We start from the raw sequence: 18509 nt of genomic DNA on the forward strand, positions 1-18509 counted from the left end.
TAATCTCACATCCTTGCCAACCTTTCACACTATTTGGCTTTCTAACTTTCTAATGTTTTGCCTCAAAGTCATGCTTTTGTGCAAAAGAATATTAAACTCCTCCCTTGAAATGCTCACAAAAGAAAGCTGTTACACACATCTATATAATCAATCCTTGATTGTTCAGGTGCCAAATGCCATGTTGTGGATTAGTTGGTTCCCTTATCTTCTTTCTCTTTTTCTATTCTCGGCCATCATCTTCATCATTAAAAACAATGAATAAGGGGCCAGGCAAGGTGGATCATGCCTGTAATCCCAGCAGCACTTTGGAAGGTTGAGACGGGTGAATCGCTTGAGGTCAGGAATTCAAGACCAGCCTGGCCAGTATGGTAAAACCCTGTCTCTATTAAAAATACAAAAATTAGCCAGGCATGGTGGCTCATGCCTATAATCCCAGCAGCACTTTGGGAGACTGAGGCAGGTGAATCACTTGAGGTCAGGAGTTCAAGACCAGCCTGGCCAACATGGCAAAACCCCATCTCTACTAAAAATACAAAAATCAGCTGGGCATTGTGGTGTGCGCCTGTAATCCCAGCTATTCTGGAAGCTGAGGCAGGAGACTCGCTTGAACCTGGGAGGCGCAAGTTGCAGTGGGCAGAGATTTTGCCACTGCACTCCAGCCTGGGTGACAGAGCAAGACTCCATCTCAAACAAACAAACAAATAAGGGTCAATAGAGGATAGTCATGGGAAAAAAATGGAGATTTAATCTTAAAGTCATTTCATTAGTTATTAATGAAACTTATGTGTTGATTAAGGGAGAAAGTTGAAATTACTGGGTAAAAGAGTTTTTTACAAGTATATGGATTGAATATTAGGAGTATGGTATTAATGCTATTTTTAAATCCTAGTATATGTTATTTTTATTGTGCACCAATTATACTGTATAATTTCTAAATGCAATGTTACTGTTAATTGTAGATCCATAATTACACCAAAGACACCTTTGAGAATGTTTTGGATAAGTTTTAATATATTTGATTACATTTTTTCTTTCTGAAGTTACCCCTTTCATCTCTTAGAGGAATTATATATAATTTGGCTAAATTTGTAATGATGAAGTATGACCCACACACTTATTCCTGTTTAACACATCTAATCCTATAATCTTCTCTGGGTTCTTCCAGGTGTAATGCCTCTTCTTCTTTCGCAGCCTCTAGATCAACGAGTGCTAACAGCTGTGCCATTGCCTCTAGGTCTGTCATACAATTAGTCTTGTGATGAACTATGCAGGTTGCTTTATTGCTCCAGCGAACATTTTCATACGCTAGGCCTTGAACTTTAAGGAGTATACATACATTATGTTCCATATGTCACTATTTAGTATAGTTGATTAGAGTACTCAATTTTCAGATTTTTGAACCTCATCCTTTTAGGATGCACTAAATAAAAAATTTATCCTTTCCTTCATTTTTCTCTCACAGTGAGTATCAGAACTTTTTGCACTGTTTCTTAAAATGTGAATACCTAGATACAAAAACTTCAGCTTTTTTGTAAAGAGCTACTGTAGCAGTACGTTTTAAAAAACGAATAAGTAAAATAATCATGAAGTTTTGGCCCAAGTGGTATTCTAGGTCTCAAGGGAAACTAAAACTAGCTTTCACGTTAAAAAAAATCAATAAATTTTATTACTAGAAAATTTGTATTTATATTAATTTAGGCCACAAACTTTCTTTCCTGACATAAAACATTTCTTTATTTGTAGGAAAGTTTATAAATTGTAAATTACTACTGTACAGATTTGTTTCAAAAAATAAATATTTTAATTTTTTTGAGCTTTCTGATTTTCTACATGCTTTTGTCATTTAAATGACAAATACTGTAATTTATATGACAAATACTATAATCATGGTAAAAAAAGAAACAGATGCATATTTTCCTAAACTGTAACATTATTAATATTATTCACTAATTAAAATATTATTAATATGTAAAAAAATTAGAGACATTTTAAAAAATTAAAAATGATTTAAAGATACTCCCCATTGATGAGGAAATGAAAAAATTCAATCTACTAAGATTCTATTGTGTGATCTTTACTACAGAAACTATGTTAAATTAGTACCATAAAGTTACCTGTTTCAATGTTTCAGAAAGGACAAAACTTTAAAGATTAAGATAACAATAACAAAATTATTAGTAAAACATTTTAAGTTTTCGTAATTCCCCAAGTATTAAAACATATTTTTATTAAACTACCTAAAATGCTGTTTTCCAAGGAAGGCTATTTCCAAGTAACTATTCAAAATAAGATCAGATATGGAATACATTTTTATACTATGCCTTAAGTTATTGTATAATAATTCTGAATAAGACATTTTCTATACAATTTGTAAATAAATACATATTTCAAAATTAGAAAATATTATTTCCTTTTAATGTTGGTTTTAAAAAACCCTTTCTTTTGCATTTCAGACACTGAATATTTTGAATATTACTTAGCAAAACTTATGAAATGAAGATAAGGTAGACGCTGTTTGTGTACTGGTGGAAGTGTGTGTGTGTGTGTGTGTGTGTGTGTGTGTGTGTGTGTGGAGGGTAATGCTAAACAGAAAGAGGTCCGAGCCACAACAATTGGGGGAAATGGGATCTGTAACAGCTGCTCCTTTTAGAGTCCCCAAGAAGGAGACTGCCTGAGGTGGGCCACAGGACAAAAGGATAAAGCAGATGAAAACTCTGATGTAAAGCAGGAAAATGACTGCTGAGACCGCTGAGCCTACACCTGAATCATCTCAAGCTGAGTGGCGAGCCCTCTTTAGCATGCCTTAGAAGCTGGTGATGAACTACACACCACCAGGAGGCAAACTGGCTGCAAGCAGGCTTGTCTGCATGTTATGTATAATGATAACCAGCCATCCTCTGGGAGAAGGGGCCATGATTTCCTCTCTGGCAGCATCTGAGCTCCCCTCGGTTACCCAGACCATTAAACCAAGGATGGAAGGGTAAATTTTAGGTAAGGATTTCTAACTGGCGAGTAAAGACAACTTCTGTTTAATGGGCAATGAGTAGCTCTGATGTTTAAAGAAAGAAATAACTCAATTTTTAAAAAATAAATGTCATATTTTTAACCCAAAGAAAAGTAATTAATAAATTAATAATAAAATACTTTTCACAAAATGTTGGTTTATCTTCTTTCCATTATATAAAAATATGTGCCAATACAAAGATAAAATTTAGGTACTATGTAATTTACATATGATAAATAGTAAATTACAATTAAGAATAAAGAATGAAGTAGAGATTTTGAATGCATACTCAATAAATACTACCTACTACAGTATCATTGCTATCATTATCTAGTTATAGTTACATCAATCTGTAGTGATAATGGTATTTTACATTTGAGAACTGTTTATAATTTTAAGTGTAAACATACATTTTTAAATTTTGGTCTTCACAAAGACACAGTGAAGCTGCCATTAGTATTGTTATTTCACAAACGAAACTGAGCTTCCAAGAAGTTAAGTGACTACCCTAAGGTCACACAGCTAGTGCATGGCAGACAGGACTAAAATCCATGTCTTCTAGCTCCAAGGCTCATGTGCTCTTTCTGTACCGCAGTTACCTCTGATATGAACATTGTACATCCAAACCTACAGCCATTTCACATATTTGGCCACTTATAATTAGAATGCCATTGCTATGTATGACTTGACCTATATTCCATTAACATGCTCTTTATCATGTAATATATGTACATCAACTTCTCCTTCAAATACTTTTAACTGTGTAGACTTTACCAACACATTTAACATTTGTTCCTATGCTAACTAGGGGTTTGAAAATACCGTAGGTCTAGAGCAGAAGCCAGACATTGTGATTTCATAGATGTATGATCATCTAGCACTTTGGAAAAAAATATTTTATGTATATTAATAGTAACATAATAGTTCTAGTTATCTGTGTGTTAAGCCCCATGCTACAAATTTCAGACACATATTCTTACTTAACTCTCACAAGGCTGTCCTGAGTTACAGAGTAGGATTATCCCCATCTTACAGAAAAGGAAACTAATGTTCAGAAAGGTTAAGTCAGTCACTTGTTCAATGTCACATGGTGAGGTGGTAGCAGATCTGGGATTCTATGCTTGATTAGTTTGATTTTAGAGCCCATCAATTAATGATGTTGTTGTCCTCTCACTCCAAAGAGTTGATAAATGTACTCTCTAGAAAGCATTTTGAGAGTGCCTTATCTGAGAAATGCTAGTACTTACTGCCTTTACTTCATACAAATGTCTAACAATCAAAGATTTGGTAGCAGATGTGAGCACCTATATGCATTCCAGGAAACTCTAATATCATGATGTCATATTAAACTGGCCCCAACTGTCATCTACATGCAGCCAGGAGATGATAGGGAAGAGTGAGAATGCAGATATGAAGAGGCCATTGCTCTTGTAGACAAACTGATTCAAACTACAGATAGAATAAATGTGGTGTCCATCAGAAAGATTCATCCTATTATTATATCCTGCAGACATTCAGAACTCTAGAGCTGAAGTATGGGAAATGACACAGAAAGGACCCAAAGGAACACTGAGTCTCAGACAGCCTCTCTCTTGATTCCTCCTTTGCCTTGGCTTCTTTGTTCTCATTTCCTTCCCCTCTTGTTTATTATTTTTTATTTACATTTTTTTCTTCTGACATACGCTTTTCAAGAATTTCTTACATACAGTGTAAGAAAATCTAAAATATGATTAATGCAAGTGTATTTGCTTTCCTTGCCTTTCCCAGACTATGAATTCTGGCATAACCCATTTGACACTCCTTTTTCTCTCAAACCAGTGTTATCCCTACTGGGTTCTGTTACACACATAACAGTTATAATTTTTCAGAGGAATGGGTTGTGCAAAGTAGAGATAAGACTGCTGAAAGAGTCAAGATTTATTGACCTGAAAGAGAAAAGAAGGCAGGAGAGAGAGAAGAGAGAGGAGTGATAACAACATAGAAGTGGAATACAGCCGGGGAGTTTTGGGTTTAGGGAGTGACATAAAGATATGGGCTTCTGAATATCCTGTGATAGACAAATTTAAAAGTTGGAGAAATAGAAGAAAAGAGGATTTTAAGAAATAATGGTGCTGTGAGTTAAGATTATCTCTTTTACTGTTCTTTAAGGGTAATTAAGTAGAAATTAAAATTACTTTCAGTTTAGATTGCTGGATTTCTTTTCTTTTAATATGTCATCATACAAAGACTGAGCCATGGAGAACTCTGAGATTTATTTGGGTTGCATAATGGTTTCAGCAATAGACAGAAATGTGTCTTCACTTATTAAAGTGACCAAAGAAGAGATTAGTTTTTGGTTTGTCAGTATGAAATCTGCCAAGGTATTTGCATATCAGCTATATTATCACTTGATTTAAGAACCCACTGCTATAAACAATGGGTTGACTTTTAAAAGAGAGGTAAACTATATACAGAAAGCAACTAAGTGGAAACAACTGTAAGAACTCTCTCCCCCCAAAACTTTCTGTCAGCTAAACATTACAAAGCAAATAAATCATTGATAGAAATCGTTTCTCATACAGTACGGCTTTATCTTTGCTTACATTTATTGAGTTGAAAAAATGTATTACTTTAGTGAAACCCTAAGGATATATTATTTTACACACATGATACATATCCTCCATTGTTAATAAATATATATCAAATAAAAATTTTTGGAATATTTCTTCTGATACAGTAGTTCCTCCTTATATGTGGGGAATATGATCCAAGACCCCCAGTGGATGCCTGAAACTTCAGATAGTATTGAATCCGATATTCACTGTTTCTTCCTATGCAGTCATAGGCAGGCAGCGTATACAGCATGGATACTCTCAATGAAGGGATGATTCATGTGCCAAATGGGACAGAGTGGAACAGCACGAGATTTCATTGTGCTACTCAGAATGGTGCATAATTGAAAACTTACGAATTTTTATTTCCAAAATTTTTCCGTTTAATATTTTCAGACTGTGGTTGACCACCAGCAACAAACCGTGGGAAGTAAAACCTCAGATGAGGGAAGACTATTTTGTATTACTTATTTGCAATTTTCTATGTGATGCTACTGGTGAGGCTGGACATATAGGTCAACCACATCTACAAGCTAACACTAATGTTAGAAGCATTCTAAACTGTTACAAAGATGCTAATGTATGTAAACATAGAGATGGCTACTGTTTTGTATATGGAATAAATAATAGTAATGGGGTGAATCCTGTATTTTAAAAGCAAATGAAGGCCGGGCACGGTGGCTCACGCCTGTAATCCCAGCACTTTGGGAGGCCGAGGCGGGCGGATCACGAGGTCAGGAGATCGAGACCATCCTGGCTAACACGGTGAAACCCCGTCTCTAGTAAAAATACAAAAAATTAGCCGGGCAAGGTGGCGGGCGCCTGTAGTCCCAGCTACGCGGGAGGCTGAGGCAGGAGAATGGCATGAACCCCGGGGGGCAGAGCCTGCAGTGAGCCGAGATCGCGCCACTGCACTCCAGCCTGGGTGAAAGAGCGAGACTCCGTCTCAACAACAAAAAAATAAAAATAAAAATAAAAAAAAAAGCAAATGAAATATCAATCTGTTGAATTTTGTTTTCATAGTATCATTTTTAAGTTACAATATTGCAAAATAATAGAAAGCAAATAATTCTCTGCCTGTTTTAAAGATTGAATAAAGTTGGTGTTCCTAGAATCATTAAGTGCATTGATATATTTAGGGAGAAAGGAAATTCATACATAAAAACGAACGGCTAAGCAAGGCCATTCCTTTTCCTTAAAATAACTTTACGTTGGTATGTGGCTGGTCCAATTTTGCACAAGGCCTTAGATGTGATTCTTGGTAAAATATTTTTCTCTTTCAAATCTTAGGACCTTATAATATACCTCCTAAAATTTGGAATTTACCCTACTTAGAACATTTACAGGTCTAATTTGATGATGGCCAAAGGGAATTACGCTTTCCTTCCCCAGCACATGGCATATGCAGGTAGCATTCTCCTCGTTAAATGTCAGGGTCTCCATGACCTCTTGCACAGATTTATTAGTGTAACTATTTTTTCTCTTTACCAAATGCTCTTTCCTTACTAGTAGGTGTTTCAGCCCTAAATAAATCTGTTATTTGTTTTTAGTTTAGCTGTATTCTATCGTTCAGGAAAGAACCCTTTATCAACAAGGAATGAATCACCAAAGTTTTATTCCTATGCTTGTCTGCACATTCTTCTATTACTGTGTTAATACTTTACTGATAAATTAAAGCCTTTCCATTAAGATACATTAGCAAAATTTCAAAATTCCTTCTATTTCAGATTAATAGAATTATTGATTAGGAATATTCACTTGTGTTTATCCAAGTTTCTTTGAAAAAAATGTGTAAAAATCTTTAGATAGATGAATAACATTATTGGAAGGAAGAAAATTGTGAGAGATAGAAGTTGAATCCAGAGGCAAGATACTGAAAATCTGAAAATATTCCAATTCATCAATTTGAAATACAAGTGAGAAGATAAAATGGTATATGGAATTAATGACAACAATTAAAGATAGACTGAATATGAAAAGGAAAGGAAAACGCTAAATCTAACACAACAAAGCAGTTTCTGAGCTTTCTTACCTCTCTTCACAGCTACACTATGACAGGAACATCAGTAGTGCTTTAAAACAGGTGAAGACAATGTTGGTAACACTATGCAAGGTGGGAAAGTAGAATAAAAGAGGATCTTGAAAGAAAACTTTAAAAAATATATGTTGAATATTTACTTTGTGATTACATAACTGGTTAGATCTCCAATCAGGGAATCAATCCTACATATTTATTTATATTTTATCATTTTATATATATATATATATATGTATATATACACACAATATATTCACTAAATAAGGAGTGCTCTGTCCTGCTATAGATTTCTAACAGAAATATTGTAAGCTAGAAGGAATGCCATCACAGAAGACCCTGCAGATAGGAAGATATGTTGAAATTTGCAAGCAGATAATAGATCACTTATGAAACATGGTTACTTTCATCAGGTCCAGAAAGAAAAAAGTAAAAGGAGATTCAATTGAAAATTTGAAGAATGTCCTTTTAACTCAAAGGAAATAGAAAAAGTGGCTAAGACAGGACACTAAGGAGAGTGAAAAGACATTGCCTTCAAATCTGAAGTCAAAGCAAAGCTCTGTTCAAATGTTGTGCTTGGCTTCTGCACGTCTGCAGTTCTGGGTGAGCTGTGTCCAAGAAGGCAACAATATTCTTCCACAAACATTCTGTCAAAATGTAGGCTCTGAAGAAAGTCCCAGGCTTTTCCCAACTGCAAAGGCTACTGGATGACAGCAGTGAGCCTGAGGGCTGGAATACGTCCTTGCCTAGTTTCCCGAAGCCTCCACTCTGGCTGGAGAATTAAATAACAAGAACTAACTAAACCTGGGCCAGGCGTGCTGGTTCACCACTGTAATCCCAGCATTTTGGGAGGCTGAGGCGGGCAGATCACAAGGTCAGGAGATCGAGACCATTCTGGCTAACATGGTGAAACCCCGCCTGTGCTAAAAATACAAAAAATTAGCCGGGCGTGGTGGCATGTGCCTGTAGTGCCAGCTACTCAGGAGGCTGAGGCAGGAGAATGGTGTGAACCTGGGAGGTGGAGCTTGCAGTGAGCCGAGATCGCGCCACTACACTCCAGCCTGGGTGACACAGCCAGACTCTGTCTCGAAAAAAAAGAATTAACTAAACCTAATTCCAATCCAGATACATTTACTGGAAATATCTGCATAGAGTGCTCTCATTCCAGCCCAAATCCCAGGATTTTGCAGTTTGCAAAAATGTGCAGTTTGCATGTCCGTTTTTTTTAGAAATACCTGGTATGAAATCATCTATTCTATGTTCCCCCTGCCTTCCTGGATACTCCTGCTTAAGCTATTTTGTACCTCCCTCTTTCATCCAATTTGGCTCTAGGCCTTTTTCTTTCAACACTATTAACTCTCTCTCTAGGAAATCTCATCCACTCCACAGCTTCAATTTGCTGAAAACATACAAATTTATAGGGGAAGACCATCTGCTTTACTCAACCCACCGATTCAAATGCTAATCTTCTCCAGAAACACCCTCAGAGACATACTCAGAAATGTTTCACCAGCTATCTGGGCATCCCATGACCCAGCCTAGTTGACACATAAAATTAACTTTTACATATAATATTTCCACTCTAGACTTCTTTTTAAGCTCCAGACCATCATATTTAACTGTCTACTTGAACTCTCCTCGAATACCTTTAAAACTCCTCCAGTTCTACATAACCAGAATTGAACTCTCCATTTCCCTGCAAGCCTTTCACATTCCCTACCCCCGTAAACAACACAAGCATCCACCCAGTTCCACAGCCAGGAACTCAGGGCCCATCTTCGCACCTCTGTTTCCCTCACCTCCTATACTTAGCCTGTTACCAAGTCCTTTATAACTTTTGAATCTGTCTAATTTCTTCCATCTTCACTATTACTGCTCAAGTCCAGAGACTTAGATTAGTGAAAAAATAAAAAAATAATAATTATCGAAGGTTTATGACAAACCAGGCAGACAGTCTTTTAAAACTTTACATAAATTAAATTATCTCTTATTATCACCCTCTTATTAGTTCTCTAGGGCTGACATAAAAATTACCACAAACTAAGTGACTTAAAATAATAGAAATATATTCTCTTCTAGCTTTGAAGGCTACAAGTCTGAAATCAAGGCATCAGCAGGGCTGTGATCTTTTTAAAGGCTGTAGGAGAGGATCCTTCCTTGCCTCTTTTATCTCCTGGCGGTTCCAGGGATTCCTTGACTTGTGGCTGTATCACTGCACTCTCTGCCCTTGTCTTCACATGGTCTTTTCCTCTGCACATGTGGCTTCCTGTCTTCTGTTTCAAATCTTCCACCTTTTTCTTATAAGAATGTTTGTCTTCATATTTAGAGTCCACCTAGATAATCCAGAATGAGCACTTCATCTCAAGATCTTTAACTTAGTTACCTCTGCATTCACAGGTTCCAGGGATTAGGAAGTAGATTTTTTTTTTGAGGGGATTAACATTTAACTCACTACCCTTTATGAAATAAGTATAGCTATTAGTCCCACTGGATAGATGGGGCAATTGAGACTTAAAGAGTGTAAGGGAAATTGCCCAGTGTCACACAGTTAATAGGTTGCAGGGACTTAAGCTTCACATGTACTTTCAGAGAAACAATTTCAATACTCTTCTGGAAGGAGTAACAGTTTCAAGTAAAGTAATTCATCCCTTGGATGTCAAATACTCCTTCAATCTATTCATTACTAGACTATCCTACACCACTAGGAATAGGACACACCAGCATTTCCACCTCTAGGAATCTATTCTATGGATAAATTTGTCACATCTGATGAAACTGTTCACTACCACATCCTTTACAATAAAAGTTATGTGAAACAACCTTAATGCCCAGCAGTAGAAGATGTTTGAATCCATTATGGCACAGCCACACAATGGGATATCATGTAGACCCCTTAAGATAAGGCTTGTCCAAATTAACACAGGAACAGAAAACCAAATACCACTTGTTCTCACTTATAAGCGGGAGCGAAACCTTGGGTACTCATGGACATAAAGATGAGAACAATAGACAACTAGAGGAAGGAGGGCAATGGCTGAAAAACTATCAGGTACTATGCTCACTATCTGGGTGACAGGATCAATCATACCCCAAACCTCAGCATCACAAAACATACTCAGATAACAAATCTGCACATGTACCCCGGAATCTAAAAGTTGAAATTATAAATAAATAAATACAATGAGACTTGTCTATAGTTAATAATGGTATATTATACACTTTAAGTTTACTGAGACTAGATCTTAACGTGTCCTCACACACATACGAAAGAGGTTAATATGGGAGGTGATGGACAGGCCAACTAGTTTGATTGGGGAAATAATTTCCCAATATATAGATATATCAAAACATCACATTGTACATCTTAAATATATGCAATGTTTATCTGCCAATCATATCTCAATGAAGCTGGAAAAATTAAAATAATAAAACTAGGCATGTCTCTATGCATTAGTATGGAAGAAATTAACTCAGGGTGCAGAACAGTGCATATAAAATGCAACAATTTTCTAAATAACACAAAGGAAACATATATATGCACTTTTTAGATATTTGAATATATAGAATATTTTTGGAAAGATAAGCCAGAAATGTGTAACTGTGTTTGTCTCTGAGAAAAGAACTGTGAGACTGAGTACAGGGAGGGAAAGAAAATTTAGTTTTCATTGTGAATTTTATTGTATTGTTTGAATTTATTTTGTGCTTGCATTACCTGAGAGAGAAAGAGTATCTATGAGCTAGTTTTCACCTAATTTTCCAATTTGACCTCCAACTGAATCTCATCTTCCACCTAAGTCCTTCCCAACACACTATGTCCATGTTGAGTGTGTATGCATGTGGGCACACGTGCATATCTGGTGTTCTATCATTGTGGACTCTCATGTTTTCTACATGTGTAAATCCTGTCTCTCAAAAACTTTTTTTTGGTGCAACCTCGCTGGTCTTCAGTGTTGGAACCAACCACTCTTCCCTCTGCACTTAAAAAGCCCCTGTTCATCCTACTTTGAATTGTGGTTATGCTTGCAAGTTGTTTACCCTCATTAAATTAACTCCTAAAGAGAAGTGTGCATCTGGTTGGTCTCTGTGCTCCCCAAGGTATCAGAAACAAAGCTTTGCTGAATGCTAATCATTAATTTAAAAATATTAAGCATAAGAGTCATCTAGGAAAACCTAAGTTTTCTATGATATCCAATTGTAAGGGGGCTAGAGGAGAATATCTAGCCCAAATATAGGAATTCTACTTAGCAAAAAATATCTAAAGGAACAAAGAAGATCCCAAAAGGTAAAAATTAATCCAATATTGTGTATCACATTGGAGATTATTATAAGAGATGTAGGTGAAATACTTTAAATACATAGTAGAGGTAAGAGAAGAAGAAAAAATGACTTCAGTTATAATTCAGCAAAGATCACTCTTGACATTTTTATTTGTTTGTTTTTAGCCAAACAAAACCTGGTTGCAAAGTAGCCGAACAGTGATTTGATTATAGGGCAGGCTACTTCTCAGACTGAGACTAACACCCGCCTCCACCTCTGTTGCCTCCCCACTACCTGCACTGAAGATATACATCAACGCAGCTCACTCTGTTTGCTTTATAACTGCAATTTTGTGTGTGCAAAATTTCCCAAATCATATTATAAAATGACTGTAATTTCTTTTTTGTTATTTACTTTTTACCATCACTTAAACCTATTTCCTCTTGTCCTTGTTGATATGGGCATATGGAGGGCCATATTACTCCATTTATTTAACTTTCACATATCCCAAAGCACTTCATAGTAATTGATTACATACCACTGTACCTTCAATAAACAATAAAACTGATTTTTAAAATGCTTCTAGCATATTGCTATTCTACTTTAATCTCAGTAAATAGGCACACCTATGTCAGGCCTAACTCATTTCTATTGGCCTTGTAATAACATATAGGAAAATAAAATAAATATACTACAATAAAAATTAAAAATGGCAGTGATTAAAAGTTTAGCTTACTGTTAATGCTGTTTCATATTCCTCAGCAGCTAAGTGTGCTAAGCCCAAGTAGTAAGAGGCTTCCGCTTCCATCTTTTTGTCACTTCCTGAAGTGAAGATGTAAAAAAATTACCAACTATTCAAGAAATGATTTATTACAACAAACAGAATCCTTGCTTTTCAAGACAGTAGAAAATTATTATTTTTAAAAGTATGCAGTTTTATCAATAATCCCCAAAACCTAGCTGTATACTGGAAAAAAAAGGCTGATATAAACACAATTTACCTGGATCACAGATATTAAATTAAGATGCTTTAGCAATATAATTATACACCTCATACATGACATACCTCATGCTATTTGGCAAATATATAACTTGCTTATATTTAGTTTATAAAGGGGTTTCCCTTTATAAACACAGCCCAATATTATCATTTTGACATTCGTGTATAATTTTTATACTAGTCCAGCATGTAAAGGCTTATAGTCATCCAGCATAGTTGCTACTACATACGTAAAACAACTGATAATGGATAACAACCTTAAATGGTGCACAAACATTCATAGTCAATCACATGGACTCACATTCAGCTTAGTTTCTAACTGCAGATAATTCACAAATTAATGAATTTTTATTCTGATTACGTTCTGTTTAAGAGCTATTGATTAAAGCACAGGTGACAGTAACTGACAGAGCTTAGTTTCCTGGTACAAAATTCCATGCATATTTGAAATCCAAACGCTTTTCTTTACTAATCACTGGTAATGCTTTTCATCATCTTTTTTGCAAGAAAGTTAGTCTTTCTAATTCCTGCGATATCTTACTAATTTTTTTCAGAAATTAACCACTTCTTTTCAAAAGCAAAATGTGTAAAGATATAACGTGGTTCAACATGACATACCTCATACCATTTGGCAAATATATAACTTGCTTATATTTAGTATATTAAATGTAACATTGGCTTCCAATGTGACTAACTCCTGGCTAATGCAAATGCTGAGTGATCTAACCTTTGTTTTTGGTCTTTGGAAAGTAAGTAATACAGTTTTGATGTTTGTCCTCTCCAAATCTCAGATAGAAATGTGATCCCCAGTGTTGGAAGTGGTGCCTGTGGAAGGTGTCTGTCATGGGGGCAGATCCCTCATGAATGTCTTGGTGCCATCCTTATGGTAATGAGTGAGCTCTTGCTCTATTAGTCCACATGAGAGCTGATTGCTTTAAAGAGCCTACCATCTCTGTTACTCCTTCTCTCGCCATATGACATGCCTGCTCCCCTTTGCCTTTTGCCATGACTGGAAGCTTCCTGAAGCCCTCACCAGAAGGAGATGCTGGCACCGTGAAGCTTTAAGTAAAACAAACAAACAAACAAAAAAACAAAACAAAACAAAACAAAAAAAACCCTCTTTTCTTTATAAATTACCCACCCTCCGATATTCGTTCATAGAAATGCAAAATAGACTAATACAGGAAGTATCCTTAGATTTCTGACCTCCACATTCCAACCATGAAGGATGTCAGCTGGAACATTTCATGCTGCATTCACTCTCACCACTCACCAAATAACCACTGCTGAAGCAGCGGCTCTTTGAAGACTTCGAGGAAATAAGATGGCAAATGCCAGTGACAGTATTTTTTTCTTCTCTAGCTATTCCCCAATTGCAGAGAATTATACCTTCAAGATCTCATCTTATCAGAGGTGATGATGCCAGTAATCCAGTAAGGGGAATTTTAATTCTTAAAATTCAGCTGGGCCCTAACTTTTTCTCTGGTACAGGATTATGGGTTCTGGGGATAAAGGTGGGACTAGTGAAGGGAAAAACAGAATAGAAGAAAGAGGCTGTGACAGGAAGCTACTTATTAGAGTTAAAAGTTGGCTGTATGTGGTATGTATTTTCTGTGTCAAGTGGTGTAACTGTGTTAAAGCACTAGCAACTGGCTGGGTTGATATGGCACCATCATCCGCATCTAATTTTATGTGAGTGGAAGCTCAGCAAAGAGGAGAAAGGAAAGAAAACATCTATTACTACTGATACAGTTTGGAAACACCAAATATTAGTTTTTAAATAGTATTTAAGCATGAGAATTTTTCTTGCACACGAATAGAGACAAAGTTAAGATAAAGTGAAAGCAATAACATAACAGAGAAAAATGTCGGTAAGAATAGGATTAAAAACAACCAAAAAGAAAAGGTTAGATCTAAAATCTTGACACTACTAAAATTGAGTAACACATCAAAACTTATGTTTTAGAGGACAGAGGCATAAAGAGAGAGAAAATAAATAATAAAGAATAATTATGTGGTAAGGTGTATGCTGACAAATGTTCCAGGGGGAAAATAGAGCAGGGTAAGGGGAATTGGGAGAGCCAAGTGGGGGTCCAGAGGACAAAGCAGGTTTCAATATTAAGTATGGTCATCACAATAGACTCCATTGATAAGGTGGTATTCACAATAATGTGAAATTAAAAATACATAATAGAATTAAATTTGGGAAACTTGCATGTATGTGGAAATTAAAAATTCTCCTAAATAAACAATGGGTCAAAGAAGAACACAAGATAAACCAAAAAATACTCTGAGATGGATGAAAATGGAAACACAACAAATCAAAATGTATGGGATACAACTAAGATGTGCATAGAGGGACATTTATAGCTATGAATGTCTATATTTAAAAATAAGAAAGTTCTTTCCACCTTATAAAACTAGAAAAAGAGGATACAACTACACTCAAATCAAAGAGAGAGAAGGAAATAGGAAAAACTTGAGTGGAAATGAATAACATAAAGAATAGAAAAACCATAGTGAAAATCAACAAAACAAAAAATGATTCTTTGAAAAAGTCAACAAAATTAACAAATGTTTAGTTAGACCAAACAAAAGAGAAAAAAAAGAGACCCTTAAATTATTAAAATCAAGAATGAAAAAAGGTAAATAACTGTAGGCCTTACAGAAATAAAAAGGATTATAACAGAATTTTGTGGACAATTACATACTAACAAGTTAGATAAAGTAGATGAAATAGACAAATTCCTGGAAAGATACAAACTACTGAAATTGACTCAAGAAGAAATAAAAACCCTGAATAAATTCATAACAAGTGAAGTAACTGAATTAGTAATTTAAAAACTTCCCAGAAGGAAAGGCTAGCCAGGCTCAGATGATTTCACTGCTGAATTTTTTAAAAATATTTTAAGAATTAACACCAATCTTTTACAAACTTTTTAAGCAATCAAGAGAAAACACCTCCCAAGTCATTCTATGAGGCCAGTATTATTTTGACATCAAACCAAAGACGTTACAAGAAAGGAAAACTATAAACTAATGTCGCCTACGAATATAGTCACAAAAATCCTTAACAAAATTACTCGCAAAGCCAAATCGGTAACATATAAGAAGGATTATACACCACGATCAAGTGGAATTTAGCCCAGCGATGCAAGGTTGGTTCAACATATGCTAATCAATTAGTATAATATACCATACTAATAGGATAAAAGACAAAAACACATGGCCTTCTCAATAGATGTAGGAAAAAAACATTTTGCAAAATCCAACCCCCTTTCATGTTAAAAACCCTCAACAAACTTGGAATGGAAGGGAATTTTTTCAACGTAGTAAAGGGCATCTACAAAAAACCCTCAGAAAATACCATACTTCTGTTTAAAACTGTTGCGCTAGAGGTTCTAGTCAGATAAATTAGGCAAGAAAAGATAAGGCACATAGATAGAAGGGAAGCAGCAAAACTTTATTTGCAGATACCATAGTCTTGTATATAGAGAACCCTAAAGAATCCATAACAAACTGTCAAAGCTAATAAATGAGTTTAACAAGGTTGCAAGCTATAAGATCAATATAGAAAAGTCAGTTTTACTTTTACATACAGGTTATGAATGATCTGAAAATGAAATTAAGAAACAATTCCATTTAGAATAGCATCAAAAGAATAAAATATTAAAAATAAATTTAACAAAAGAAGGCAGTACATATACACTGACAACTATAAAAATCATTGAAAGAAATTAAAGAATATTTAAATAAATGGACAGATATCCCATATTCATGGGTTGAAAAACTTAGTGTTAAGATGGCAATATTCCCCAAATTGATTGACAGATTCAATGCAATTCCTATCAAAATTCCAGCTCCCCTTTCTGCAGAAATTAACAAGCTGATCCTAAAATTCACATGGAAATGCAAGTGTTGAAAAGAACTAGAGCAAACTTGAAAAAGAACAGTATTACAAGACATATTTCCCAATTTCAAAACTTACTACAAAACTAGAGTAATAAAATCTATGTATTCTTGTAGTTGTAAGTTAGACAAGAGAGATCAAGGCAATAGAATTGAGAATCCAGAAACAATCCCCACATTTATGGTCAAATGATTTTATGTAGGGTATCATTACAAAGTATTGGGAAAAGAATAATGTTTTCAACAAGTAGTACTAGTACAATTGGATATCCACTTTCAAAATATGAAGTCGTACCCTCCTCACACCACATATGCATACACACACACACACGAAAATAGATCATAAGCTTAAATATAGTTAAAACTAAAAACTCTTAAAGTGTAGAAGTAAATCACTGTGACCTTGCATTGGTCAAAGCCTTCTTATTGATGATATCAGAAGCAAGAACAGCAAAAGAAAAACTAGACGAACTGAACTTTATCAAAATTAAAAATTTGTGCTTCAATGAATACCATCAGAAAGTGAAAATAAAACCCACAGAATAGGAGAAAATATTTTCAAATCGTATATCTGATGGAACACTTGTATATAAAATATATACAGAATTCTTAAAACTCAGTAACAAAAAAATAACCCAATTAAAACTGGGCAAAGAATCTGAATAAAAATGTCTGCAGAGAAGATATACAAATGGCCAAGAAGCACATGAAAAAAATGCTCAATGTTACTGGCCAACAGGGAAATGCAAATCAAATCTACAGTGAGATACCACATTACACCTACTAGGATGAGTATAATGAAGAAGATAAAAGTAACCAACCCAAATGTCCAACAACGATAGACTGGATTAAGAAAATGTGGCACATATACACCATGGAATACTATGCAGCCATAAAAAATGATGAGTTCATGTCCTTTGTAGGGACATGGATGAAATTGGAAATCATCATTCTCAGTAAACTATCGCAAGAACAAAAAACCAAACACCGCATATTCTCACTCATAGGTGGGAATTGAACAATGAGAACACATGGACACAGGAAGGGGAACATCACACTTCGGGGACTGTTGTGGGGTGGGGGGAGGGGGGAGGGATAGCATTGGAAGATATACCTAATGCTAGATGACGAGTTGGTGGGTGCAGTGCACCAGCATGGCACATGTATACATATGTAACTTACCTGCACGTTGCGCACATGTACCATAGAGCCTAAAGTATAATAATAATAATAATAATAATAATAAAAAGAAAAAAAATACTATTATACTACCTCATGTGTAGTATACAAATCTTAAAAAAAGAAAAAAAAAGTAAGAAGTGTTGCTGAGGAAGTGGCTAAACTGAAACCCTCACATAAAACTAGTGGAAATGTTAAATGGTGAAGCCACTTTGGAAAACTGGCAGCTCCTCAATAAGTGGAACACGGTAATCATATAACCCAGCGATGCCACTCCTAAGCATATAATCAAGATTTTTGAAAATTTGTACACAAATGTTCATTCCAGCATTATTCATAATAGGCAAAAGGTGGAAACAACTCATATGCCCATCATTAATGAATAAAGAAAATGTGGTATAACCATGCCATGGAAGGCGATTTGGCCCTATATGATGGATGAACCTTGAAAACGTTATGTTAAGTAAAAGGTGTTGGCTGATGCTACATTTGTGCATTACATCAATGTTCCCTAACAAAGGAATTGGCCAACAG

At 35.4% G+C, this 18509-nt stretch overlaps 1 protein-coding gene across 7 annotated transcripts in view; it reads right to left on the minus strand.

Moving 5' to 3' along the window:
- TTC29 (tetratricopeptide repeat domain 29) overlaps window positions 1-18509 on the minus strand; it is a 290487-nt gene that overhangs the window by 163079 nt on the left and 108899 nt on the right. For all 7 annotated transcript variants that reach the window (XM_054486394.2, XM_054486390.2, XM_054486393.2 and 4 more), the window contains one exon: window positions 12624-12709. In XM_054486394.2, the coding sequence (XP_054342369.1) occupies window positions 12624-12709 (86 nt within the window). The remainder of the gene's footprint in view (window positions 1-12623; window positions 12710-18509) is intronic.

This window comes from Pongo pygmaeus, chromosome 3 (assembly GCF_028885625.2).
Source record: "Pongo pygmaeus isolate AG05252 chromosome 3, NHGRI_mPonPyg2-v2.0_pri, whole genome shotgun sequence".
In the NCBI taxonomy this organism is placed as follows: domain Eukaryota; kingdom Metazoa; phylum Chordata; class Mammalia; order Primates; family Hominidae; genus Pongo; species Pongo pygmaeus.